Below are 27530 nucleotides of genomic sequence, written 5' to 3' on the forward strand. Positions count from 1 at the left end.
CCCCCCCGCCACCCGATTGGTCAGCGACCCCATCAATCCTCGCCTGGCTGTGCTGACGTCATCCTGCAGTAGCGGGGATGGGTTGGGAATGAGGGAGAGAGTGAGGACGCCCGGCTCCAGAGCAAACGAGAAGCCTCTGCAAGTCCCCCACCTCAGCCACCCGGGTTGAGGTCTGCCCAGGTCTGCTGTATGGACCAGTGTGGGCGGCAGGCTCTTTTCTGTCTGTGCCCTGCTGCCCCCTAGCTTCTCCCCCCCACTGCTTGGAGAGCCCCTGCCTCCCTCCCCCAAGGTGGAATCAGCCGGCTGGAGGCTCTCGGGGGAGAGCGATCGCCTGGCCCTGCCCTGCCCACACCACACCATGACCCTCCTGCTGTTGCCCCTCTTGCTGGCCTCCCTGCTCCCCTCCAGCTCCTGTAACAAAGGTGAGTGAGGTGGGGGAGGGGGCCACTGAAAGAGGGGTATGGGGAGAGCAATGTGGGGGTAGGGGTGGGCAGGGGCTGTTGAAGCTATCGGGCAAATGACAGGTGTGGGTTCTTGCCACCATCCCCCTTCCCACCCGTTTTCTCGGAGCTGCCCCCTTCTCGGCCTCACATCCCCTTCCCCACACCATCCTCTCTGGTGTGTTTCTACCCATGTGCTTCTCTTGCTCCCGTTTAGTCCTCATTTCTATCCTGGGTTCTCTGCATCCTCCCCCCCCCCCCCCCCCCACCTTCAATTTCACCTCGGGGAGCTATCTCAGGTCTCAGAAGGCCTTGCCCCTGGAGGGTAATGTACGTCTCTGGGGGGTTCTCCGTTGTCACTGGGGTGTGCCCGCACTAAGGGCGTGTGGCAGATCCATCTGGTTCATTTCCATCCCATCCTGGATGGAAACAGTTGCTTGCAGCAGCTCAGCAATTCGGAGCACGTATGTTTTGGCGTGTTCCTCTGCGTCCATACCCGGCATACAGCTGGGCTGAGGGTTACCAGAGCTGCCCTCTCTGGCAGACAGCAGATAAATTCAGCTGGGTGAGGCCGTCAGAGGGACGAGGGATGAGGGGCGAGGGGTGAGGGGCGAGGGGCTAAGGCTCAGGTAGGTGGAGGAAAGCAGGCAAGGGCAAAAGTGGGTGTGTAGGGGGTGCCAGATGAGCGGTGAGAGGAAAAAGCTGAGGACGACGGACATGAGGTGTGGGAGGGGGGTAAGAAGGAGATGGATGGAAGAGGGTAAATGTGGAGGCAAAAAAAGAGAGAGGATTGAAAGGGACAGAAGAGGGGGAAGGGGAAGTTGAGGAAGGAAGGGCAGGGAGCCAGCAGCGAGTGAAGGAAAAGAACACAAGGAGAGTCTGTGGCCAAGAGGAGAGGAGCAGGGAGACTGGGGGTGAGCTGTGGAGAAGGCGCCCAGCCCTGGCCCTGCGGCACCACAACCCTTCCATCTTCAGGCTGTGGCTCCTCGCCTCAGTGTCTGACCTCAACCCAGCTTCTTAGCCTCCTGCCACTTCCTGTGCTGCCTTCTGAGTACCATCTTGTGGCTTCCTCCTCTGCCTTTCGAGAAGGGGGTTCTGGTGGTCATCTGCTAGAAAGAGGCAGGCATTCCGATACCAGAAGCCTTTTTTTTTTTTTTTTTTTTTTTTTTTGTGGTGTAGTTGGAGGAAAGACTGGAAGACAGGATTTTTTGCTCACCATGACATCCTGGGGAAGTTTCCTTTTGGTGACTCAGTTTCCCTCTGATGATATGTCTTCTTCCACCCATGTTCCACTGATGGGCCATCATGAATGTGCTTTGGGAGTCTGGGGGCTGGCATGGTGGGATTAAATAAACGGTGGCAGCTGAGGTGGAGGTGATGTAGAAGGGAAGGGAGCACACTGTGCCTTCCCCAAGGCCCCTCACCGGGCTAGGGGGAGATCGGTCCCGGGGAGGAGACACAAGTGAGCTGAGTCTGGCAAGAGGTGGGGAAATCTAGAGGCTGAGTGAGTCCTGTATCCTTCCTGGCTTGGCTGGTGGTTGAAGGGAAGAAAGGGGTAAGCAAGAAGGAGGACTAACTCATGAGTCTGAATAAGAAGTGGGGGTCAGGGAGTGTGGGGTTTGGTGGCCTTGTGGGGGACGTAGCAATGTGCTGGCTGCGATTGTGCTCTCTTGGGTGTAGGGATGAGAGGCAGGCAGGAGATTTGTCGTGTTTCTAGGCCAGCTCAATAATCCCTTAGGATGTCGGCTGTGCTGGGTCCGGTCATTTGGCATTGATTCCTCACCTCCATCCCTGCCCCTTTCTGTCCCCCTCCTTCTGTCCTATATATTTTCTCTTCTCTTAGGTTGGATGGATTTAGGCTGGGGCTTGGCTTGGAGAAGGGCAGAGTGAGGGGATCAGGACTGAAATGGGGGTGGGGGTGGTGGTGGTGGTGGAGAAGATAAACACGCAGGATCTCAGGAAACGTCTAGATCTTTTTTCTCTAATCTCAACTCTGCCCTTTCCCAGGGCCTTCTGATGGCCCACCACTGCTCTCCGAATCTCCAGTCTCCACTCACTAGCACTTGAAATCCCTCAAGAAAATTCTTTACCCCCTGACCATGTTTCCCAGGGGAGATAGTGGTCCTCCTCCTCCTCCTCCTCCTCCCCCAGGGTAGGCTGTTGCCATGGAAACGGTCTATCCTGCCATGGGCAGAAGGCTGTGACATCCCACAGACCCTCTGACTCCTTTAATGCTGATTTCTTGACCTCAGCCCTTCCTCCTGCACGTGCTTCTGCAGAGGGTGGAAAGGGGGATAATAGTGGAGTGTAAGTGGGTCGGGGTTGTGCAGGAGTGGAGGGCCAGCTCACAGGTGCGTCCTCTCCTCTCCCTGGGCGGGGGTCAGCCAACAAGCACAAGCCATGGATCGAGGCAGAATACCAGGGCATCGTCATGGAGAATGACAACACGGTCCTGCTGAACCCACCACTCTTTGCCCTGGACAAGGATGCTCCCCTGCGCTATGCAGGTAATTGGGGTTGGGGGATGGCAAGGTGGGTGGGACGGAGAAAAGTGGTTCGGCGGGCAGAGGGCGAGGTGGGGAGAGGGGAGGTCCTGGGAGAGGAGAGCAGAGGAAGTGGGGAAGAGGCCTCGGCAAAGTGGTAGAAGTAGGCTTAAGGATGGTGGCTGAGTACAGGGAGCCAGAGAGAAGGACGCGGGCAGGCAGAGGTTAACTGCATCACGATTTGGTCAGATCTCAGACCCAGTAGCTCTGAGAGGCTGCAGCTTGGGGACGCTGGTGTTGGAGCTATATGTCTGATAATTAACACTGTCACACGTACAAGAGAAGGGACGGGGGTTTGGGAGGAGAGGCGAAGTGGAACGGAGGCGGGGAGGCTGGGCAGAAGGTGCTGGAAGTGGTGAAGGAGAAGGAGCCTCATCCCTCCTTCCCCCCCTGGGTCAGGTGAGATCTGTGGCTTCCGGCTCCATGGGTCTGGGGTGCCCTTTGAGGCCGTGATTCTGGACAAAGCAACCGGAGAAGGGCTGATCCGGGCCAAGGAGCCAGTGGACTGTGAGACCCAGAAGGAGCACACCTTCACCATCCAGGCCTACGACTGTGGCGAGGGCCCCGACGGGGCCAACACCAAGAAGTCCCACAAGTGAGGAGACCCTTGTCCCCTGCTTCCGGCTGCTGAGCCCTCCCTGCCCCTCCCAAGCCCCTCACCCTCCTCTGTCCATGCTGTCATTGAATACCTACCCCCTCCCCTCTCTGTTCATCGGGGTCTTTTCTTCCAGGAGCTTTCGCTCTAGGTGACAGAAACATGTAGAAGAACTCATGGGATCTAATCCTAGTTCTGCCTCTTATGACCTTGGGCAGCTTACTTAGCCTCCCTGGATCCGCTTTTACTGCTCTATAAGATGGGGCGAATGATGATCCTCCTTCCTTAGATTGCCGTGAAGAGTAAAGGTGATGGTTTATGTAAAAAGCAGGCACCACAGTGCCTGATGCACGGGAGAGGCTCAGTACATGGGTCATGAGGAGGAGGAGGGGAACGAGGAGGAGGAGGATGAGCACATCAGCACACATCTGGATTTCTTCCCCCTGCCCCACCAGTCTGCAGCGCGTCCCACACTCACATACTCATGATGTACACATGCGCGATGCTAGGTGAGGGTGTGCAGGAAATGGCTCCGGCATGGCCAAGCCTGGGGCCCGAGACTCCTATGTCTATTCCCAGCCAGCTTCTCATCAGAGAATGGGAGAAAGGTTGGCAGTCAGGGTTCCTGGGCCGCTAAGAGGCACCGGTGTAAACCGCACCTTGTGACTCAGTTTCCCATTTGGAGATAGGACCCTGCCTCTGGGCCCCGGGTGCCTAGATCTTGGTGGGAGGCCACGCTCCGCATGAAAGGCATAACCCCAGGCCTGTCCGCCCCATGGGCCCCGAGTAGGGGGGGCCACACCTGTCAAACACGTTGCACACGTGTGCACAGAAGACAGCCCTCCGCTCACGCTTGTGTCGGATGACTTAATGGCTTTTATATAAATACCACTTCCCTTCCCCTGGTTGGTTTTAAAGATTTTATTTTTAAGTAATTTCTACACCCAATGCGGGGCTCGAACTCACAACCCTGACACCAAGAGTTGAATGCTCCACTGACTGAGCCAGCCAGGCGCCCCACCCCCAGTTGCTTTTAATTTGGCTTTTATTCTGTGTCTTTCTCGGTTATCCCGTTGGATCTGATTGTTGTGGAGGAACAACCAGCTGGACGCAAAATTCTGTCTTAGCCCTTGTCTTAGCACCGAACCTATAGGACTCTGTACAGGAGTTCTCCAAGTCAGCTGAGGGTGTCCTCTGAGGTCGTCCTTTACCCCTGACATCAGTCACCCCTTCCTGTGTGGTGCCTGGTGCCCTGGAGGGTGGGATGAGCATGCCCACAGCCCTAGGCTCGGGACACACTGGCTCCTGTGTGCTCTGACTCCCTGTCTGCATTCCCCTCTTTGAGTTTTGAGGCCGGCTGACTCTTGCTTGTCCCTCCTTCTGCTTGGGTACTGTGCAGGGCGACTGTGCACGTGCGGGTCAATGACGTAAATGAGTTTGCCCCCGTGTTTGTGGAGCGGCTGTACCGCGCTGCGGTAACTGAGGGGAAGCTGTACGACCGCATTCTGCGGGTGGAAGCCATCGATGGTGACTGCTCCCCCCAGTACAGTCAGATCTGCTACTATGAGATCCTCACCCCCAACACGCCCTTCCTCATCGACAATGACGGTGAGTGCATCCCCTGCGGCCCCACCCCTGGGTGCCCACATCCCTCCGAACACCCCGGGGGCTGAACTCTCCACTTGTGTCCCTCAGATCCTCTTTCCACACCCGCCTTCCCAATGGAGAGCCTTTTTCCCCCAGATACCTCCTTCCCTGTCTTCCTGCTGCCTGATTCACCTGTTGCCCAATTGGCTCACGAGTTCTCCCCTTTCCTCCCTAGCCTTTCCCTGGTGCACCTTACCCTCTTTGTCTTCCCCCCACACCTATCCCAGGAAACATCGAGAACACGGAGAAGCTGCAGTACAGTGGTGAGAGACTCTACAAGTTTACGGTGACAGCTTACGACTGCGGGAAGAAGCGGGCAGCGGATGATGCCGAGGTGGAGATCCAGGTGAAGCCCACCTGTAAACCCAGCTGGCAAGGTGAGGAGCTCCGCACTGTGCTGTCACCCATCTTGTAAATCATCTCTCACCTGGGTCTCCCTTTTGTCCCTTCTGACAATCACAGGGCTAGGTTAAGAGCCAGGGGAGAGAGATTTGGGGGCAGGCTTGCAGCTGTCTACCTTGGCTGTCTACCCAAGGGTGTCAGCGGACATGACAATGGCAGAATGGATAAGAGGGGCTGCCTTCCTCTCTCTCTGCTACCCTCTCCCTGTCCCCCGTGCAGGCTGGAACAAAAGGATTGAATATGCACCAGGCGCAGGGAGCCTGGCTTTGTTCCCTGGTATCCGCCTGGAGACCTGTGATGAACCTCTCTGGAACATTCAGGCCACCATAGAGCTACAGACGAGCCATGTGGCCAAGGGCTGTGACCGTGACAACTACTCAGAACGGGCACTGCGGAAACTCTGTGGTGAGTGTGCCCTCCTCTCCCCAGGCTTCTGCCTGACCCTCCTCTGCCTCTTTCCGAAGAATCTGCCTCACATCTTCCCTTGCCCACCCACAGGTGTATATGTATATATATATCCACAGATGTTGTAGCACGTGGTTAACTCCTGTGGCCCCCAAAGCAAATCAATAGGTCATTGGCAATGATGCATAATCATAATCGTAGCACAAGACAGTCACCAGGTACATTGCAGAACAATGGTAGGGAGAGATGACGAGTTGAGATTGAGTTCATTGGAGAGCCATTTCTAGAAGAGAGGTCCACCCTCTGGTGTCTTTGAGGGGCTGGGAGAGGGGGTGAGACTAGCTGTGGGAAACCTCTCTCCTTCATTCGCTCTTTCCCTGGCTGCTTCCCATTTCCCCATCTGCTGTGTCTCAGCTCTGACACTTGTGCTTTCTGGGGCTTCTGCAGGTGCCGCCACCGGGGAGGTAGACCTGTTGCCCATGCCCGGCCCCAATGCCAACTGGACGGCCGGACTCTCAGTGCACTACAGCCAGGACAGCAGCCTTATCTACTGGTTCAACGGCACCCAAGCCGTGCAGGTGCCCCTAGGTGGCACAGCTGGGCTGGGCTCTGGGCCCCAGAACAGCCTCAGTGACCATTTTACTCTGTCCTTCTGGATGAAGCATGGTGTGACCCCCAACAAGGGCAAGAAGGAAGAGGAAACCATCGTGTGTAACACTGTCCAGAATGGTGAGCCTTCCCCAGGCCACTGGTCTGAGAGTGAGGAAACTGGCTTTTTATCCTGTTTCTGTCACCATCCAGTTTGTGGCTGTGGACAGACCACTGCCTCTTTCTTCATTTGTAAGAGGTGGTGCTGGCTTTGGTGCTCCCTGAAGCTGTGTGGTTTACTGCCTGCATGAGTTGAGAGCTTGCTTACTCTCAGAGGGCAATGGGACTGCTCACTGCCCTTCTCACCTGCAGTTGCCCAATCCCCCTGCCTCCCACCATGTGGTAGGCTGCTCCCCAGTCTACTCCCATTAAAACCTGTTCACTGCAGTGGAGAAGCCTGGATAGTGGTGTGCCCCCTTCTTCCTCTCCTACCACTATCCCGTCCTCCTCTTTGAAGGGCTAGTTGGCTCCATTTCCAAGTCCCCATCTTCCTTCAACTGCATAGCACGTCCTTCCTAGGAGGGCTCAGTCTTGACCTGACCTCTCATTTCTGCCACTTCTCCGAGCTCACTTCTCTTGAGCTAAGAAGGGTTGTCACCCATGTATTAACCAAAGGAGTAGTAGAAATCTGGGTGGGAACAGGCTGCCCAGTGTTGCACCTTGGCCGATCAGAATGCTCGAGAAGCCCTAGTTATCGCTTGGACTGGACTCTGTGCATGTGTCAGAGAGAAAGAGAAGAGACACTAGGGAATACGGGAGGGAGAGTGCGTAAGAGAGTAATGAGAGTAATGAGAACCTGTTCTTGCCTCAGGCCCTGTGTTTGACCCCTTTCTCTGTCCTCTCTCCTCAGAGGATGGCTTCTCTCACTACTCGCTGACCGTCCATGGCTGCAGAATTGCCTTCCTCTACTGGCCTCTGCTTGAGAGTGCCCGCCCAGTCAAGTTCCTCTGGAAGCTGGAGCAGGTGAGGCCAGTGCCAGGCTCCTGGGAGAGCTGGGTGGATGGAAGGAGGGTCCCGGGACCAGGCTTGGCATTTTCTGCATTGCCCTGTGCCCCTCTTCATGCTCCACCTTCAGTTCCTGACATTCTACTCCCAGGTTCTCTTGTTCTTTTCCAAGGCTTGTCTCCTGCAGGAAGCACTCCAAGATTAAAAGGAATTTGGGAGCACATTACTACTAACACCATATCCAACCAAGTATCTTTTCTTGCTGTTTGATTTCATCTCTTTCTTACCTAGAACCTTAACAGTGCATATCCCTGACTCTCAAGCAGTTAGCATGCTGTAGTAAGCAAGAAAGTAAGTAATTCTGGGGGACGCAGCCAGGGGAACTCACTAGCCAAGAAATCTCTATTAGTATGTCTAAATCCCAGTTTCTTGGCCTATTAAATGGGAATAATATGAACTTTATTTATTTTTTATTTTTTATTTATTTTTAAAATTTTTTTAACGTTTATTTATTTTTGAGACAGAGAGAGACAGAGCATGAATGGGGGAGGGGCAGAGAGAGAGGGAGACACAGAATTGGAAGCAGGCTCCAGGCTCTGAGCCATCAGCCCAGAGCCCGACGCGGGGCTCAAACTCACGGACCGTGAGATCGTGACCTGAGCTGAAGTCGGATGCTCAACCAACTGAGCCACCCAGGCGCCCCAATATGAACTTTATTTAAAAAAAATTTTTTTTAATGTTCTATTTATTTTTAAGATAGAGAGACAGAGCATGAGTGGGAAGGGGCAGAGAGAGAGGGAGACACAGAATCTGAAGCAGGCTCCAGGCTCTGAGCTGTCAGCACAGAGCCCGACGCGGGGCTCGAACTCACGAACTGTGAGATCATGACCTGAGCTGAAGTTGGATGCTTAACCAACTGAGCCACCCAGGTGCCCCAATAATATGAACTTTATATCTGAGGGTTGTTGCAGGAGCGAATGATGGACTAGACCTTGTAGGCAGGAAGGATGTCAATTTTCACTATTATTAGTGCATGATTATGCACTAATTTTCACTATTATTCGCATGATTATGAAGGATAAATAAAAACGAACAAAAAATATGTAAAATCCTCTCTCGAGTCGACAGTTACAACCTCTTCTTTACTCTCTCTGTAAGCTGACCGTGAGGACAAATGAGGACTAATTTGAGTTCCCATCTCCTACTTTTCTTGCAGGCCCCAGTAGAGTGGCTGAGTAAGCAAATAGCTGAAAAAAGGCAGGAATTGGAAGAGAGAGAAAGAGAAAGGAAAGGCCTAGAAAATCCACAGACTGGATAATTGAGGGCTGTCTACAAAAGCTTTTGCTTTCTCTGGTACTCTGTGAAGGAGACAGTCTGCTATTTGCTGCTTCTTGATCTTTCCCTCTTGTTGCTAATGTTAGTAACATCTGTTTTTCTTTTATTTTCCTTTATTTATTCAACACATGTTAAATATCAAGTACGTGTCTGCCATTCTGCTTGGTTCTAGGGATACAGTGGAGTATAAGGGAAAGAAAATATTTGCCTTCTTTGAGCTTACATTTTAGTTGGAGAGGTAGACTTTTAGAAAGTAGGGAGACATATGTAAATGGTAAATTGTGATGAATTCTCTGAAAGAACAAGCAGGGACTGAAGTAGAGAGTGGGGGAGGACAAAGAGGGGGAATTCACTTTAGATCTAATGCTCAGGGAAGTCCTGATGGAGGTGAAATCTAAGTTTTATTCTAAAGGATGGGAAATAGCTGAGAAGGAAGTGTTCTAGGCAGAGGGAAGGGCTGATGCAAAGGCCCTGAGGCAGGAAAGCGCTTTGCCTGTTCCAAGCATGGGAAGAAGGTCAGTGGGCTGGAATACAATGAACAAGGGGGAAAGACTGGACATGAGGTTGGAGAGCTGGGCAGTGATCAGGTTGTGCAATGGACTTTGTCCAGCTGTAGTTTGTTTAGATTTTTTTAAGGTTAGGTTTTTTTTTTTAATGTTTTATTTATTTATTTTTGAGAGAGAGAGAGAATGTGAGCAGGGGAGGGGCAGAGAGAGAGGAGGACAGAGGATCTGAAGCAGGCTCTGTGCTGACAGCAGAGAGCTCAATGTGCGGCTTAAACTCAAGAACCATGACATCACGACCTAAGCTGAAGTTGGACGCTTAACCAACTGAGCCACCCAGGTGCCCCAGTTTGTTTAGGTTTTGTCCTGTAAGAGGTAGGGAGCCTTTTGAAGGGTTTAAAGCAGGGAGGTGATCTAATCAGATCAGATTTATATCTGCAACTCTAATCAGATGTGTATTTTAAGAAGATCCCTTTGGCAACTATGGGAGGAACTTATTGAAAAGACATAAAAAGGTAAAGACCCAGACAAGACTGTTGCCATGGTAAGGTTGAGGACTGGACTGATGCATGGCATTATAAAGAACTGCACAGAAATCCACAGCTTTTGGCTCTGTTTGGATCTGGGATCAACAACACTGCTGATGGGTCGGATGTGTAAGGTGATGGAAAGAGAAGGATCAAAGGTATCCTGTAGGTCATCCGTTTGAGCAACTGGATGGACAGTGGAGTGTTTATGCTGCCCCGGGGAAAAGTGAGGAAGTTGGGAAGGGGTGTGAACTTCTGTCTTACACATGTTAAATTTGAGATACCTCTGAGACATCCAAGTGGAGAGCCCAGGGTTCAAAGGAGAGCTCTGGGCTGGAGATGCAGATTCTGGAATTAACAGCATAAATATGGTATCTGAACTCATGGGAACAGATGAGGTAACTCCTAGGAAGAGTGTGTAGAGAGAAAAGGGAGAAAAAGGGCCTAGGTTGAACCGTGAGGCATTCCAGCACTTGGAAGCTAATAAGGCAGAGAACTGGCTACCCCTCATTCCTTTGACCATCCCCCACACCCATCTTGATTGACCCTAGGAGAAACTGCCAAGGAGAGCGGGTTTGTTTTACTGTTGGGATACAAACGACTGTGGACCTTCCAGTGCCATGCATACATACAGTTTTGGGCAAAAAATTATTCAGAAAATAGTGTGTTACTTCTCTTAGGAATGTTTATAGTTTTAGAGATTTGCCTGAAGAACGGAATTTTAGGTACCTACTTGGTTGGTGCCTGATAGATTTTGGGCAGGGATGTTATTTCCTGAGCTGGGTAGGCAACAATTCACTAGTAAGCCCTGCTGATAGAGCTGAGAATATAAGGGACTGTACCCTGTCTCCCAGGAGAAGGGGCAGTGCCTTGTGTTAGTTCCCTGGAGATAAAGCACCTGAGGGTTCTTACCCTTACACTGCTTTGCCAGGTCTGTGATGATGAATGGCACCACTATGCTTTGAACCTGGAGTTCCCCACAGTCACGCTTTATGCCGATGGCATCTCATTTGACCCTGCCCTCATCCATGACAATGGTCTCATCCACCCGCCCCGAAGGGAACCTGCTCTCATGATTGGGGCCTGCTGGACTGGTAAGTCCCTCTGAGCTTCTCAGTGAAGACACTGAAGGTTGGAGCCTTTAGAAAGTTAGGATTAATGAAGGAGCAAGGGTAGCCTGACTTCATGCATCTCTCCTTGCAGTTGGGCATGGTGACTCAGAGAGATCTCTGTGGAGGAGACCACAGGACCCCCCCCCCCCCCCCCAGTATCTCCCACCTGTTCAACTAGTCATTACCTCAGGCATCACCAGAATCTCTCTTTCTGTAACTTTGGCCAATGCCCACATTGTTCCATCAAAGAGATGATGTCCACAGTGCATTCCCTTGCTGGAGGCCAGTAATACCAGTAATACCTCAGAGAGTTTTCAATCTTCCTTAAGCTATTTCTTTCATTTTTTTCCCTTCTGGGAACTTGGGTGCATGCCTGCATTTGTGTGTGTGTGTGTGTGTGTGTGTGTGTGTGTGTGTGTGTGTGTCTTACCAAAGCCCTTGTGTTTTCTCAGCCATGTATTTGGGGGCTGGTTTTTAACAGAAGCTGGAGAGATTGAGATGTGAAATTGGTGAACAGGTTGCAAGCCCTACATTGGCAGGGAGAGAACAGGGAAGACCCCTTCTTCCTTGCGGTCAGTCTGTCCCCACAACACTGAACTGATTGCTACTTCTTTTTTTCCTCCAGAGGAGAAGAACAAAGAGAAGGAAAAGGGAGGAGACAACAGTACAGACACCACACAAGGTACTCTGTGCATAAGAACTGGAGACCAGAGAGCTCTCACCTTAACTTTCTGTGCTATGCTCCTGACTCCACCCCAACCCCAAATCCCAGCCAGCCTCATAGTTACTGCTGCACATGCCACCAGGGGGCAGAGCCTCCATGAACTACTGCAGGGCAGGGCTCCCTTGGAGAGGTAAGGCCAGATGGAGCTTGGTGGCCTCCTGAGTGTCCCTTCCTGCTCACAGAAGGAAGTGGGAGAGTTCTCTTGCTGGCTTTCCACGTAGCAGATCGTGGGAGGCAGGAGGTGGTCCCACACAGGGAGATCTGGGCATCTGTGAAGCTCCACACGTTCCCCTGGGTCCCCTTGCATGCCCTGTGACCATGTCCTCTTGCCCTCCCCTTCTTTTCCTCCATGGGCTCCTCTTTCCTCCCTTTGGTCCCACTTTCCTCCTTCCCTTTCTCCCTCTCCTGGGGGGCTTTTCTCATTTCTGTTGCTTCTGTTTTTCACCCTTCTCTTCTCCTTGGATTTATTCCCTCTTCTGTCCTCTTTTCTGCATTCTCCAGTACCCCCCCACCCCCCTCGCCCCAGCCTCACTTCCTGGTCTCTTCTTTCCTTTTCATTTCCACATTTCTCCTTCTTACACTTTTACTCCAGCCTTCTGCCCTTTCTTTCTGCCCCATTTCTTGCTCCAGCTGCCTCTCCCCTCACCTGCTCTTACCTCCCTTCCATCCCTGTGTTCCTGCCCTAGGAGACCCCTTGCCGATCCACCACTACTTCCATGGCTACCTGGCTGGTTTCAGCGTGCGCTCAGGCCGCCTGGAGAGCCGCGAGGTCATCGAGTGCCTCTATGCATGTCGGGAGGGGCTGGACTATAGGGATTTCGAGAGCCTGGGCAAAGGCATGAAGGTATCGCCCCTTCCTCTAGCCCTGTCCTTCCGGGCATGCCCCCTGCCCCCTACCTCTGCCCACCTCTCTCCCTCTGCTCCCTTCCTCTCCCACCTCCTGGTCCTGCTCTCAGCTGTCTGTGTCTGGGGCCCAGGTCCACGTGAACCCCTCGCAGTCCCTGCTCACCCTGGAGGGGGATGATGTGGAGACCTTCAACCATGCCCTGCAGCATGTGGCTTACATGAACACTCTGCGCTTTGCCACGCCTGGCGTCAGGCCCCTGCGCCTCACCACTGCTGTCAAGTGAGTGTTGGGTGGGGCGGGCAAATCACAGCGCAGAGGTAGACGGTGTCAGAACTCCTTGGTCTCAGAGGTCACCCAGGGCTAGGCACACCTCCGTCACCGTATGGATGGGGAGATTGGGCCCCAAAGACAACTGACCTGCTCAGTTGACAGCCACGTTTGTAGAAGAGCCTGGACTAGACTCGGATTTAAACAACGGACTCATGACTCTTTCCACTAACCACCCTTCCAGGACCCTGGGGTTTTAATTTTCTCTGTGCCTCTTTGCTGATACGTAAAGTGGTACAGAGAAGGTACTGGATTGGGAGCTGGGAGATCTGATGTTGCTTCTGACACTGTCTTAATCCCCTGGATGACCTTGAGCAAATAGCTCTCGTTGTTTCACCTGTTTTCATCTCGATTCAGCAAGCCCTTGCAAGATCAAATGGGATCATTGAAGTCTAGGGATTGGTAACCTGTGGCCCTGGGGCCAAATCTGGCCTGTTGCTTGCTTTTGTAAGTAAAGTTTTATTAGAACACAGCCATTCCCATTCATTTGCATATTATTTCACAGTATGATGGCAGGGCTAGCGGTTGGGACAGAGTCTGTATGGCCCCAAAAGCCAAAAATATTTATTGTCTGGCCCTTCACTGAAAGTTTTCTGACCTTTGAATGCTAAGTAAATAATTTTAATTCTTTAAAAGAAAAGTTGTACATTATTTTCAAGGTTTAAGTATGTTGCTAAACATGCAGAATAACTGAGAGGCACCTGGGTGGCTCAGTTGGGTGAGTGTCTGACTTTGGCTCAGGTCATGATCTTGTGGTTCGTGAATTCAAGCCCCACATTGGGCTCACTGCTATCAGCACAGAGCCTGCTTCAGATCCTCTGTCCCTCTCTCTCTGCCCCTCTCCTGTTTGCACTCTCTTGAAAGCAAAGAAAACATTTTTAAAAATGCAGAATAACTGAGAGGTCATGAAAGCATAATAGTTATGGACACAGAGTCTGTTATGTACTGGCTTTTTGCACTGAGCAAACGCTATAAAACAGGGATAACGATAGAATCTAACTCCTGGGATTGTTTTGAGGGCTAAATGATACAGTCCAGATTGACCACCTAGCCCGGTGCCTATTCCGCCAATGCGGGCTATTTTCATCCCCTAGAATGTTTGCGGGGCAGTATTTAGGAGATACTGCTATCTGGTGGGCGGATTACACAATGCAGGAGACTAGATTCCTGAGCAAGCATGCCTTTCTCCCCTACTGTGCCTCAGTTTCTCCATAAGCAATCTGAAGATAAATATCTCTGGCTTGTTCCTATCCTGGGAAGGGTGGCTTTAGAGAGGAGAGAGAGGAGAGGGCTCTGAGCCCTACACAGTGACTGGGCATGATTATCAGGCCTCACAATTACAGCTCTGGAAGGCAGAGGCAGCAGCTTTTGGGAATCAGGCTGCTGGCCCACGGGGGTGGTCACAGTGTGGAGCTGAAGGCCACAAGTAGCTGGGGTCATGTGGGCACAGACCAGAGCTGAGCGTGCAGCCCACCACGTTCTAGCCAGAACTCAAGTTGTTAAAAGGGCAGTCGTGCGGCTATGAAGGGTTTAACCCACTAGAAACCGAGTAATTGCCTCCTCGCCTTCACTCCGCTCAGGAGCCACATCAAGGGAGGGCGCTGTCTTTTGGCTTATGGTGGAGCTTTGCAAGGGGAGGGGAGTCCCACAGTGGGAGGAGGTGACATCCTTTGTGGATGGACTCAGCTGAATTCCTCCTACCTCCTTCATGCCTGGGGAGAGGCTTATCCACCAGCTAGGAACCTGACTTTGATCCTTTAGTGGGGGAGGGGGCCTTGTTTTCTTTGTGAGAGCTCTCAGTTTTTCCGTTTGTAGAGCTATCATGTGGTTAGTGCTACCCTAATAGTTCCTTGAGGTCATTGGAGAAAATATAGGTGCGTGTGTGTGTGTGCGCGCGCGCGCGTGCACCTGTGTGCACGTGCACGCACGTGCACCTGCTTATGCCTATGAGTGAAAGAGAGAGAGACCTCCTCTTCTCTGATACACATCCTTGCCCTAGTCCACGTGGCTTCCCCAAGTTCCAGGGTTCAGTTCTTGAAGCTCTGTCCATTGAAAGCCAGATTTATCTAACTATTTGGTCAACGCAGACTTTCCCTAAGGTATTTTGTCCCCCTACCTCTTTCTTGGAAAGCCCGTCTCCTTTGTGGCATTAGCCCCTGAACAAATGGTTACCACATCTTTTTTCTCTAGCTTTGTCTTTTTACCATAGCCCTTAAATTTCTGCTTGCTATAACCTCTATCTAGAAAGTTCTGCCAGCATCTCACAGAAACGAGCTCAAGACAGAATAATGGCCTTCAATATCCAAACTTGCCCTTCCCCCTGAATTCTCCATTTCTGTAATGGTGTCTCTGCCCTTGCGGTTATCCAGGCTTGAAACCTCTGAGTCATCTTGGATTTCTCCCTGTCTATCCTCCACGCTCCGTCCTTTGCCAGGTCACCCTGATCCTGCCTGTGCTGGGTGCTGGGAATCTGTCTCCTCTTTTTCCATTTCTGCTGTTATTACTCCAGCCCCGTCTCTGATTACCTCTCGCCCAGCCTATTGCCATAATCTCCTAACAAGTTGACCTATCTCTAGTATTCTAACTTCACCAGAGGCTAGGTTAGTGGTCATAAATCAGAATTTTCATCCTCATTATTTTGTGATATAGAAGAATTTAATGACCTCCCTTTGGCCAGTGCTCAAAATTTGCACTCAAAGCCTTCAACCATCTGACCCCAGATTTCTGCCTCATGTTCCTTCGTTCCCCTTGGTGCACTCCTCACCATCCATTCTATGGTCTACCTTCTGCCTAGCGAAGTCCTACCCTCCTTCAAAGGTTATCTCAGTTTCTACTTCCCTTGATTATTCCTATCCTCCCTGGCCAAATGCCCCATTCCCATCCTAGCCAGAAATAACGTTTGCCTCTCTAAACCCTTGTGATTTTTTGTTTGTTCCACTTACACAATGGTGACCATATTTGCCCTTGTTTTAAGGTTGTGTGCCATATATAACTAAGCTCTAGACCAGATCATCAGTGCCTTTGGGTCAGGGCCAGCCCCCTGTTCCCCTTTGGGTCCCCTTTGGATTGCTCATTGCAGTGGGGATGTCTGTTGGAGTCTGGGCTCTCAAAGTCAGCTTAGGTGGTTTTCCAGGAGGCTTTGATCTGGGCCTCTCAGAATGACCGTACAGATTCTTGGGCCCCACCCCTTGTGGCACAGGAACTCTGCAAGCTGTGGACATTGGCAGCTTCAGGGGCTTTGAGTTCATCATATCTGCTGAGGTTACCCCTTCCCGTTTTGGCTCCTGCAGTCAAGCTGGGCATTTCAGTTAGCACAAGCATACGGACCACAGGCCCTGCTCCTGTGCTACTAACTTCCTTGTGAAGGCTGCTTGTTCAAGGGGTGCTTCTTTTTTTTTTTTTTTAATTCTTTTTTTAACGTTTATTTATTTTTGAGACAGAGCATGAATGGGGGAGGGTCAGAGAGAAGGAGACACAGAATCCGAAACAGGCTCCAGGCTCTGAGCTGTCAGCACAGAGCCCGACGCGGGGCTCGAACTCATGGACTGCAAGATCATGACCTGAGCCGAAGTCGGCCGCTTAACCGACTGAGCCACCCAGATGCCCCAGGGGGTGCTTCTTTGTAAATAAATCAGACTGGTGCAAACCTAGGCCCCAAATAGTGGCTGTGGTTCAGCGGAAAGAGTGGGATCTTGGCATAAGAACTGTGGGTTTAAGCCTTGACTCTGATGCCTGTTTCTTTTTCTAAAAAAATTTTTTTTAATGTTTGTTTATTTTTGAGAGAGAGAGAGAGAGAGACAGAGTATGAGTGGGGGAGGGGTAGAGAGAGAGAGGGAGACACAGAATCAGAAGCAGGCTCTGGGCTCTGAGCTGTCAGCCCCAAGCCCGATGCGGGCTCGAGCTCATGAACCACAAGATCATGACCTGAGCCGAAGTCGGATGCTTAACCCACTGAGCCACCTAGGCGCCCCTGTTGCCTATTTCTTGTGTGGCCAAGATGCTTGATCATCTTTGGTTTCTTACCCCTTTTCCACAGGTTGAAATAAGGTTGCATGAAAGAGTATGTGTAAACGCTTCAGAAACCAGCAGGTGTGATGAGAAAGTGAGGTGTCATTCTGATCGATTGGCAAAGGATGGGGCGGGAGGTGACCCTGGGAGCGCCTTCCTGAGCAGCTGTGCTGTGCATTGGTTGGCCTGGCTGAGTGCTTGAGGGAGTCTGTCCTGGTGCCAAGGTCCACGAGGCTTCATGGGACCATGGATGCAGGTCCGAGATTGTCACATTAGCTCACCGACCAAAGGAGGTTTCTCTGATCTTGAAGGGAAGAAACAGCAAGGAGGAGGACATCCTTGGATAGGCTCCCCCACCACATCCTTCCCCTCCACTTTTGTTGTTGAATATTTTTTGGGTATGTGTCTGCCATGTGTTTTGCTGAACACACTTCTTAATTCAAATCTCCTGAGTAAGGAACTGTGTATGTGTAAACATTTTGGCAAGTTCGGTTTGTGAAATGAAATTTGATAGGTGTTCCATAGTCTTAGGTCAGGGCGTTGGTGATGTGATCACCCCTGCAGGTCTGGGTTGCCTGATCTGTCTCTGACCCTTTCCCACAGTGGCATCTTCCCAGGAAAGGGTATCTCCTCTCCAGCTTTGCCCCGGTGGGGTAGTTGTGCTGCGACAGGGACACTATCCCTCTTTCCTCCCTTCCCCTCCCTGACGTGGGGTGCTCTGTTGTAGAGATGGACGCCCGGAGGGATGAAACAGAATAGGGATCATTAGACAGGAGGTTTTGGGGTCACAAGCTGCCTCTCTCCCCTCTGCTCTGCAGGTGCTTCAGCGAAGAATCCTGTGTCTCCATCCCCGAAGTGGAGGGGTACGTGGTGGTCCTTCAGCCTGATGCCCCCCAGATCCTGCTGAGTGGCACTGCTCATTTTGCTCGCCCGGCTGTGGACTTTGAGGGACCTGAGGGGATCCCCTTGTTCCCCGATCTTCAAATCACTTGCTCCATTTCCCACCAGGTGGAGGCCAAAAAGGATGAGAATTGGCAGGGCACAGGTAAGGATGACTCCAGGGAGTGATATCATCCCGAGAAAGGGCTCATGTCCGCAACTGGAGTGACTTCATCCCACATTCGCTTGTCTGGAACCACTTACATGGGACGTAGAGCCGGGAGGAGGCCTGTGGGTGTGAGGAAAGTATTGGGTAATGACGTTCTTGAAGATGCTGCCGACTGCTCTCGGGGAATGAGCCTGGAAAGGGAGGAAGCATGGCCATGAGGTGAGCCCTGTGGCTCTGATCCTGATCCCAACTCTCTCCCGTCCAGTGACAGACACACGCATGTCAGATGAGATCGTGCACAACCTGGATGGCTGTGAGATTTCTCTCGTCGGGGATGATCTGGACCCCGAGCGGGAAAGCCTGCTCCTAGACATGGCGTCCTTGCAGCAGCGAGGGCTGGAACTCACCAACACGTCTGCCTACCTCACCATTGCCGGTCAGTGGGGACTGAGTGCCTGTCCTCTTTTTCTGTGTGCGCCCCTCCCCACGATCAGGTATCTAGGAATTCCAGAGGGTCTTCCTCTCAGGTCCCCAGGGATAGAGGCAAGTGCCATCTTGCACCTTCCCAGACTGGAAGCTCCTCAGGCTTCCAGATTGCCCCTAGAGGAGGTGTGCTGGGGTTCAGGCTCCCGAGTGGTTCTTTCTCCCTGCTTCTCTCTATAGCCTGGCTCCCCTCTGTTGCTCCCTCCTCCTGTGGCTCAGCCTTCTCTGACGAGCCTTCGATCCTCTAGCTGTTTGGTCCTAGCCATCTTCTCTACACCTTCCATGTCTCTGATCTCATGTACATACCAGATCTTTATAAATTTTTTTTTAACGTTTATTTTTGAGACAGAGAGAGAGCATGAACGGAGGAGGGTCAGAGAGAGAGAGGGAGACACAGAATCTGAAACAGGCTCCAGGCTCTGAGCTGTCAGCACAGAGCCTGACACGGGGCTTGAACTCACGGACCGCGAGATCATGACCTGAGCCGAAGTCGGACGCTTAACCGACTGAGCCACCCAGGCGCCCCCATACCAGATCTTTAACTCGCGTGCTCACATCGTAATGAATCGTGGCCGTGACTTGGTAGCTTTCAGAGGAAACCTGCTATTCTCTGAAGGAAACCTCCACAGGTGGGGATGGGAGAAGCTGGTCATAACTGGCTTCCTCCTGTTTCCATCCCCTTCCAGAACCTCACCGAGGACTTCTGTATTTTCCCCTCTCTCCGTTTTCCCCCTGCTGGCCTCCTCCCTTCTGTCTTGCAGGGGGTCCTTAATGCCTTCTCTCCATCTCTACCCAGAAGCCGCAGAGTTTTTAGAGAAGAGCAGAGCAGGGGATGGACCCCAGTCACTCTCTCCCAATCAGTCAGAGCCGGGTTGGGGGCGGAAGGGTACATCACTTGGGAGAACTCAGGTCATTCTCCTGCTGAGGCGCGGGACCGACCCATTCTGTGGCTGCGTCTGCTCTCAGCTGGTGGGAGTCTGAGAGAGAGGGGCCTGCCGGGCCCTTTTGGCCGGCTCCCCGCCCTGAGCTGCTTCCTCGTCCCCCAGGGGTGGAGAGCATCACTGTGTACGAAGAGATCCTGAGGCAGGCTCATTATCGGCTGCGACACGGAGCTGCCCTCTATGCTAGGAAATTCCGGCTGTCCTGCTCAGAAATGAATGGCCGTTACTCCAGCAATGAATTCATCGTGGAGGTATTAGAGAGTCTCCTTCCCTCCCCTCCTCCCCCACTAGCGAGGAGCCCTGGAGGAGTGGACTGAGACCCATAGTTGGCGGGAATGGACATTGCAGCACGGAAGAGCCCAGAACCTGTCTGCTCAGAGGGGGAGGAGCTGTGGGGCATGGTTAGCAGATGGCCTCTAGTGAGGTGGGACAAGACTCTAGTGGATAGGAATAGGAGAGGCGGGTGCCCACTGAGCTCTCCTTCCCCCAGGTCAATGTCCTGCACAGCATGAACCGGGTCGCCCACCCCAGCCACATGCTCAGCTCCCAGCAGTTCCTGCACCGCGGCCACCAGCCCCCTCCTGAGATGGCCGGACACAGCCTGGCCAGCTCCCACCGAAACTCCAGTATGTAAGAGTGCGCGGGGCCAGGCAGGGCAGGGAGGGTGGCGGGGGGTGGGCTGGGCACGGGCATCCTCTCTCCTCTACCACTGGGAGTGGGGTAGGCCGGTGGAGCTATGGTTCTGTTCCCTGTGCTGACTTAACTGATCACTCTGTTCCAATCCCTGTAACCCCTGGACCATTAACTTTCCCTCCCGAAGAATATGAGTCAATGTCATTCATCGCTGGGGTGCTCATGTCTGGAATCATAAAGTCGGTGTGGGGTTTAGGCGCCTTTTTTGTTCCTGCTCCCTCCCCCAGGAATATCAAATTAGCCCTGGACCTAGTGAAGCCATCAAGTATTTATGAAGCACCTACGAATTATGGGTTAGATACAGTCTCTATCCTCAAGGAGAAAGTTGGGGCTAATATGTGTGTAATTATGTGCTATCTATAATGTCATAAGTCTTTTTTTTTTTTAATGCTTATTTTTGAGAGACAGAGAGAGAGAGAGAGAGGGAGAAAGAGAAAGAGAATGAGCGGGGGAGGGGCAGAGAGTGAGGGAGACTCCAGACTCTGAGCTGTGAGCACAGAGTCAGATGAGGGGCTCAAATTCACCAACTGTGAGATCATGCCCTGAGCCAAAGACGGATGCTGAGACTGAGCCACCCAGGCGCCCCTATAATGTCATAAGTCTTTCTAACGCCAAGTGTGCAACTTGGCAAAGTGTTAAATCCAGATGGAGAGCTGCCCTCATGTTCCCTGGCCGTGGCACTTTACCAGTGATGCGAGTTTTAATTTCCAATTTAAGAGTTGGTTTATTGTAGAAAAACTAGAAACTACAAGTATGAAGAACAAAAATCAGCCATAATTCCACCCCAGAGAAGAAGCCATTGTTAATGTTCCTTTTTTTTTTTCCTATGCCTTATTTTTTTTCTTTTTACAAAGTTGGGATCAAACTATTTTACTTAACCTGGTATTTACACATAATATTATGAAATGAGTTTTCTTCCACATACTAAACACTGTAAAATGATTCTGTTGATGCCAAAAATGATTTTTGGAATCCCTTTTAGAATTGCTTTCAAAGCCTATTTACATGATGCATTTATGTTTATTACTTCTTAGATATGCTTTGCTTTTGACCCGTTTCAGTTTTACCCAATTTCATCATCCACTTTTGTCAGAGTTGGCTCTGGATATCATTTTAAGTTCTTAAATATACAAACCCACAAAGGGCACAGGTTTGTCACTTTTGAAAAAAGCCAAAAGGTGTATCACAGGCTCTGAAGGCAATTCCCTAAAGAATTCTGAAAATGCTTCCTTGAAAAAGCTCATTTCAATACATACAATAATAAGAATATTGAACACATCAGTGTGTACCATGAGCTTTTCCACATATTGACTCATTTAGTCATTACAAACAGCAAATGAAATGGGTACTAGCATTATCCCTTTTAAAGGGGAGGGAATGGAAGCCCAGAGAGGTTAAGCATTTTTTTTTTTTTAATGTTTATTTATTCTTCAGAAAGAGAGACAGAGCACGAGCAGGGGAGGGGCAGAGAGAGAGGGAGACACAGAATCTGAAGCAGGCTCCAGGCTCCGAGCTGTCAGCACAGAGCCCAACGTGGGGTTTGAACTCACAAACCTGTGAGATCATGACCTGAGCCAAAATCGGATGCCTAACCGACTGAGCCACCCAGGGGCCCCATAATTTTTTTTTTTACATTTATTCATTTTTGAGAGACAGAGGGAGACAGAGCACAAGCGGGGAAGGGGCAGAGAAAGAGGGAGACACAGAATCTGAAGCAGGCTCCAGGCTCCGAGCTGTCAGCACAGAGCCCAACGCAGGGCTTCAGCTTAGAAACCTGTGAGATCATGACCTGAGCCGAAGTCGGATGCTTAACCGACTGAGCCACCCAGGCGCCCCGAGAGGTTAAGCATGTTATTCAAGATCACACAGGTAGGAAGTGGTAGGAGCCAGGATTCAAATCTAGGTGGCAGGATTCCAGAGCCTGTGCATTACTGTGCATTAACCATTGACCTCCATACCTTCTCCATTTATGCTTAATGCTTGCCTGCTCTTCCTTTTCTTCCTTCCCCTTTCTTTCTTTCTTTCTTTCTTTCTTTCTTTCTTTCTTTCTTTCTCTTGTTAGTTTATAGTTCCATCTAATTTGGTGAGGGGGCTCCTGAGGGCTTCCTAGGGCTTTTTTGACTGAGGCTAGCTCCCTGGTATCCCCAGTGATTCCATCTGGCTTCCTCCCCTTAAGTGGTGGCCACCACTACAGAGTCTCTTGTGTTCCCTTTTCCCTGGGGCTGGCTCCCTTTTTCCTTCCTCTCTCTGAAAAGAGAGGCCTTTTTAAGTATTTACTCACTAAAGGAAAGCAGATGGGTGTAGGGGTATAGGGAGTAGGGAAGTAGGGGTGAAGAGGGGAGCATAATGCGTAATCAAGTTGCAAAGGTTCATAGAAACTTCATACAATTTTTAGAGACCTGTGAGCAAACTAACCCTGTTTGTTAAATAGACCCTTGGAGCCAGCTTTTTTTTTTTCCCTCTCATAATTTCCTAGCTCTTTTTCCAGTTCTTTCCTTTTTTTTTAACGTTTATTTATTATTGAAAGAGTGCAAATGGAGGAGGGGTAGAGAGAGAGGGGGACAAAGAATCCGAAGAGGGCTCTGTGCTAACAGCAGCCAGCCTGATGTGGGACTTGAACTCAGGCACCGTGAGATCATGACCTGAGCCGAAATTGGACGCTCAACCGACTGAGCCACCTAGGCGCTCCAGGCAGGCGCCAATGGTTTTTAAAGATCCCCAAGTGCTTCCAACGTGCAGCAAAGTTTGGGAACCGTTTCCCTACTTTGTTCCTTACAAGTACCTGAAGCTTTGCAGACAGACCTACAATGAAATAGAGTAAGCATAGAAAATGAACTCGGGAGTGGGGAGGGAAGGACGATTCTGAAAGAAGAATAAGATGTAGGAGGGGAATAAAGTCAGTTCATAAAAAACATACTCTGAGAGTTGCTAGAATGGTAGAATGGGCCAGCACGTTGGCTCTGAGCTTCCTTGCAGTTTAAGCAAAAGGAAACCTGAGCAGTTAGGAGAGTCATGTGATGAGAGCCAACCAGTATTTCAAGAGAAGCCCTGGGACTGAGAGTGGAAAGAAGTTTCTCCCCAGGGTCTTCATAAAGTGGGCACCATGCAGGACTGTGGATGGGGCTTTAACCGTGTCCTCACACCCACCTGAAACCAGAAGTTGCACAAGGGCCGTTTGATAAAACACCCCTTCATGTCGGCGGTGCCAGTCATTCAAGGCCACGGTCACCTGCTCGGGTCTCATGCACCAAGCGAGGGTGATTGCGCTTTTTGAAACTCTTGATTTTTGTCTGTGGCTAATTGAAAAATCCTGCCATCTCGCTGGCTTCCAGCCTCATTTTAATTTTTTTTTTTTAACGTTTATTTATTTTTGAGACAGAGAGAGACAGAGCATGAATGGGGAGGGTCAGAGAGAGGGAGACACAGAATCTGAAACAGGCTCCGGGCTCTGAGCTGTCAGCACAGGGGCCCGATGCGGGGCTCGAACTCACAGACCGCGAGATCGTGACCTGAGCCGAAGTCGGCGCTCAACCAACTGAGCCACCCAGGCGCCCCTTCCAGCCTCATTTTAAACTAATTACTCTACTTGTTTGCCTGCAGATAACAGTGTCTGCATTTTGTCTTTCCTGTGGTCATTTCTTATTCCTGGCAATCGACTTGCCATTTCCTTCACCAGGCTGGGGGCTCAGAAGAACAAATGCATTTGATCAAGGCACAAACCAGAAACTTTGGCCTGTCATCATCAGTGTGCTCCTAGAGTAGGTTCACCTGCTGTGGCCTCCACTTGGAGGTGTGGAGGGGCGGGTCTCCATTCCTTCTAGAGCCTGAGCTTAGCTACAGGGGCCACCTGCTGGCAGGGTCACTGTTCCTGGATCTTGCCCACTGACATGGGGACCTGGGAGGGACCATTTCCTGCAGATGGTCGGGAAAAGCACCTCTGTCCCCTTCTTCCCTCCTCCCCCATCCCCAGGCAGTTGAGAAGTGCTGATCCAGCCAGGCCCATCTCTGCCCTAGAGCCCGTGCCCAGGGAGCCTGCCTGCCCTGCCAAACAGGATTGGCTCTCCTTGGCGAGTGGCCACAGGCAAGCTATGGGTTGGGTCAGGATAGGGACCAACTTGGCAGGGAGCCATCAGGGTGGCCTCAGGGAGGTGTGAGCCTAGTGTGCCTGCTCAGGCAGGGCCTTCTGCACACACCTGGTTGGCCCCGGAGCTTGTGACAGTCTGCCTTGCCGCTTGCCGGGGAGGAGTGGTGTGTGTGGGACAGGGTGTGTGTGCGGCTCCCGTGCTCTTGGCTTCTTTGCGTTCCACTCTGTCTCTCAACACGTCTCAAAGGCTGTGGGTAAATCGGGGACTGGGAGGTAGATGTATGGGCTGGAACACAGTGTGATTACACGGGTAATCACCCCTTAGCAACGGGACTCTCCAGATTCGGGGCCTCACGGGGCCTCTGTGGCTGGGAGAGCCGCTGCGGGCGCAAACAGTGAGCAGGGGTGTGCACCCATGTGGGGTGCAGTGACCCAGCTGCCTACGCGGGCCCTCAGCCTGGGGACACGTGTGCGGGGTCTCTGCCTCCACTTGCTGTCCTGGGGGCTGCGGGCTCTCCTGCTCTGCGTGCCCATGCTTCCCCGAGCGCTGTGTGCGTGTGTGCGGGAGGTGGCCCGCCCTGTGCTCACGGCTGCTGGCTCCGTGGCCCTCGCGGCGCACATCTGTGGCATTTACATCTTCCTTCAGGGGGTCGCCTGGTGTGCCCAGCTGGCGGGGAGCTGGGTGACGCTGCACGTGTGGTTCTGCCGTGCCTTGCTGGAGGCCCTCGGACGCAGCCCTTTGCTCCTGCTGTGTGAGCAGGCCGCCAGGCTGCTGGTGCGGGCAGGTGTGCAGACCGGCAGAGTCCTGGCTCGGGTGAAGGGGGTGGCCGTCCTTGTTCAGCTGTGCGCCTGTGCGGTCCTCCTGGGCACGTGCTGGTGCATGCACGTCTGCTTTGCCGCGATCAGCTCCACGGTCCGCGTGAGAGTGCATGCGCCTTTCTCTGTCTCACTGCCCTTCAGGGTCCTCGCTCCCCTGAGCCTAGGCATCAAAGTGAGGCCACGGGGCCAGAGGCATGACAGGGCCGAGGGGGAGGTAGGTAATCCTCAGGGGGAGATTCGGGAGGAGCAGAAGCCCCAGGTGTCCAGGAGGCCCAGGCCCGCGAGAAGAAGGGAGGAGTCACAGAACAGGAATGAGTGCGGTTCAGGTGGGTGAGTGAAGGGGCTGCTCCCGGCCCCTTGGACGTGTCCCCCCAGACTTGGGTGCCAGCAGCTTCTTCTGGCTGCCAGGCCAGCTTGGGGCCTGTTTCTCAAGATGCGGGAGGACATTCTCTCCGATTACGCCGTTGAGCCTAAGTGGCGCCTTTCACCTTCCCCCACTGGGCTCGAGCTCCAACCTGGCCCTCTGCCTGCTGAGAACAGGGCTGCTCTGATAGCGTTGGGCCAGGAGCTCTTCTCCCCCTGCCCGTGCCCCCCTTTGCATACCTCCCTCCTTCTGCCTCTCTGTCCCTTTGGCCTTAAGGGCCCTTCCCTCCCTATGTCCTGTTCTTCTCAATAGGGGTCTCTTTCTCCTCTAGCTCATACAGGGCACTCCCTGCTTCGGGACCATCCCGTCTTCTCTCTCTCTATTTTAAAATGTTTCCTGAACATTTATTTATTTATTGTTTATAATAATGTTTATTGACCATTTAAAGAGAGAGCGCATGCTCGCAGGGGAGGGGCAGGGGCATGTGAGCAGGGAGAGAGAGAGAGAGGGAGAGAGAGAATCCCAGGCAGGATCCACGCTGTCAGTTCAGAGCCTGCCTCGGGACTCCGTCTCACAGACTGCGAGATGGTGGCCTGAGCCGAAATCAAGACTCGGATGCTTAACCGACTGAGCCACCCAGGCGCTCCCATCCTTCTTCTTACTCCAGGACTCCCTCTTCCCCGTGTCCCTCCATCCCGGCCCCCCCCACCCCCCCGCGGTGCCAAGTCCCTTTCCTCTCCCCACAGTGGTCCCCAGCGCAGCGACTCTCATCATTGTGGTGTGTGTGGGGTTCCTGGTGCTCATGGTCATCCTGGGCCTCGTGCGTATCCACTCCCTTCACCGCCGTGTCTCAGGGGCTGGCGGGCCTCCAGAGGCCTCCAGTGACCCCAAAGACCCTGACCTCTTCTGGGATGACTCGGCACTCACCATTATCGTGAACCCCATGGAGGTGAGTGGCAGTGGGAAGGGGGGAAGCCTAGAGTCCAGATTCAGCTGGAGCACAGAGTGGCCAGGACCTGGGGCAAAAGGCTCCGGGCAGAGCTGCCATGAGTGGGAAGGAGAAAGGTTAAAAGGGAGGTCGGGGGTGGGGTAAGGGGCCTGAGGGGAGCATGGCCCCCAAAGGAGAGGCTCTGGGGTGCGTGCAGACCATTGAGCCCTGTGCTCTCTGCTCCTGCCTCATCCAGTCCTACCAGAATCGGCAGGCCTGTGTGGCGGGGGCTGCCGGTGGCCAGCAGGAGGACGAGGACAGCAGCGACTCGGAGGCAGCCGACTCCCCCAGCAGCAACGAGAGACGCATCATCGAGACCCCTCCACACCGCTACTGACGCTGCACCCTTCCCCGAACAGAGAGAGATTTCTGCCCTGGTGAGACAGAGACACCCCCAGAAAAGAGAGAAGGACCTTCTGAGAGAAGAGACCAAGAGGGAGAGAGCTCTTTGGAACGAGTCTTCCTTTAATCCCCAAATCCCAGTGGGCCGCGCTGGGGTCTGCCTCCCCGCCCCGGCCCCCAGCCCACCTCCCTCCTGTGCCTCTGGGCTCCTGTTCCCTGGAAGACTTTGGCTGCCTTCTCTGCCGCGCCCCCCCCCCCACCGGCAGTGGCCCCTTAGCTCGCCCATGTCTCTGTCTGACCCCCACCAGGCGCGCACTGCATGGAGTGGGGGTCACTACCAGTGGCAGGGGCCCGGGTGGAATTGAAGGGGGAACCCTTCCCTACTCTCCTGTCCACGGAGGCCTGTCTTCCCCAGGGCTTCTGCAGCTGGGAGGAAGCTTCCGTCCTCTCCTCCCTCTCTTTCCACTTCATTCTGGGGATCCCTGCTTCTTCACCTTGCCCACTCTCCTTCCTTTTCTGTCCTCTTTCCCCTCTTCTCCTTGCCTGAGGGCCTGCAGCCCCTGCCCCTTCCTACATGACCTGGTTGAGGCTGGGTTGTGGGGATGGCAGGGGGAGTGGGGGCCCCAGGTGTATTATATATAATGTATATTTTTTCATGTTGCTGTGAGCGCAGCCCCCGTGTTCTGTGTGCAGCTCACAGCCTTGTGTGTGTGTGTGTGTGGCATCGTCATGTCCTGGGAGGGGGGAGAGGAGGGAGGGG

The 27530-nt window shown here is 52.6% G+C and overlaps 1 protein-coding gene across 1 annotated transcript; it reads left to right on the plus strand.

Moving 5' to 3' along the window:
* Window positions 1–52: 52 nt before the first annotated feature.
* On the plus strand, window positions 53–27530 carry CLSTN3 (calsyntenin 3). The gene is made up of 18 exons (XM_060658513.3): window positions 53–422; window positions 2825–2947; window positions 3383–3578; window positions 4978–5186; window positions 5453–5602; window positions 5847–6032; window positions 6480–6761; window positions 7531–7643; window positions 10922–11084; window positions 11728–11784; window positions 12513–12670; window positions 12804–12952; window positions 17827–18053; window positions 18322–18492; window positions 19586–19731; window positions 19971–20106; window positions 26187–26389; window positions 26625–27530. Exons 1-18 carry the CDS (start codon window positions 359–361, stop codon window positions 26763–26765), a joined length of 2874 nt encoding a protein of 957 aa, XP_060514496.3. The 5' UTR covers window positions 53–358; the 3' UTR covers window positions 26766–27530.

The sequence above is a fragment of the Panthera onca genome, chromosome B4 (genome assembly GCF_046562875.1).
Source record: "Panthera onca isolate mPanOnc1 chromosome B4, mPanOnc1 haplotype 2, whole genome shotgun sequence".
Taxonomy (NCBI): domain Eukaryota; kingdom Metazoa; phylum Chordata; class Mammalia; order Carnivora; family Felidae; genus Panthera; species Panthera onca.

Excerpts from the sequence above, each read along its gene's own strand:
- CLSTN3 (XM_060658513.3), top strand. The coding sequence starts at position 359 with ATGACCCTCCTGCTGTTGCCCCTCTTGCTGGCCTCCCTGCTCCCCTCC. Across the intron at positions 18,054-18,321 it reads TGAGAATTGGCAGGGCACAG|TGACAGACACACGCATGTCA; the intron begins GTAAGGATGACT and ends TCTCCCGTCCAG. Across the intron at positions 20,107-26,186 it reads CAGCTCCCACCGAAACTCCA|TGGTCCCCAGCGCAGCGACT; the intron begins GTATGTAAGAGT and ends CTCTCCCCACAG.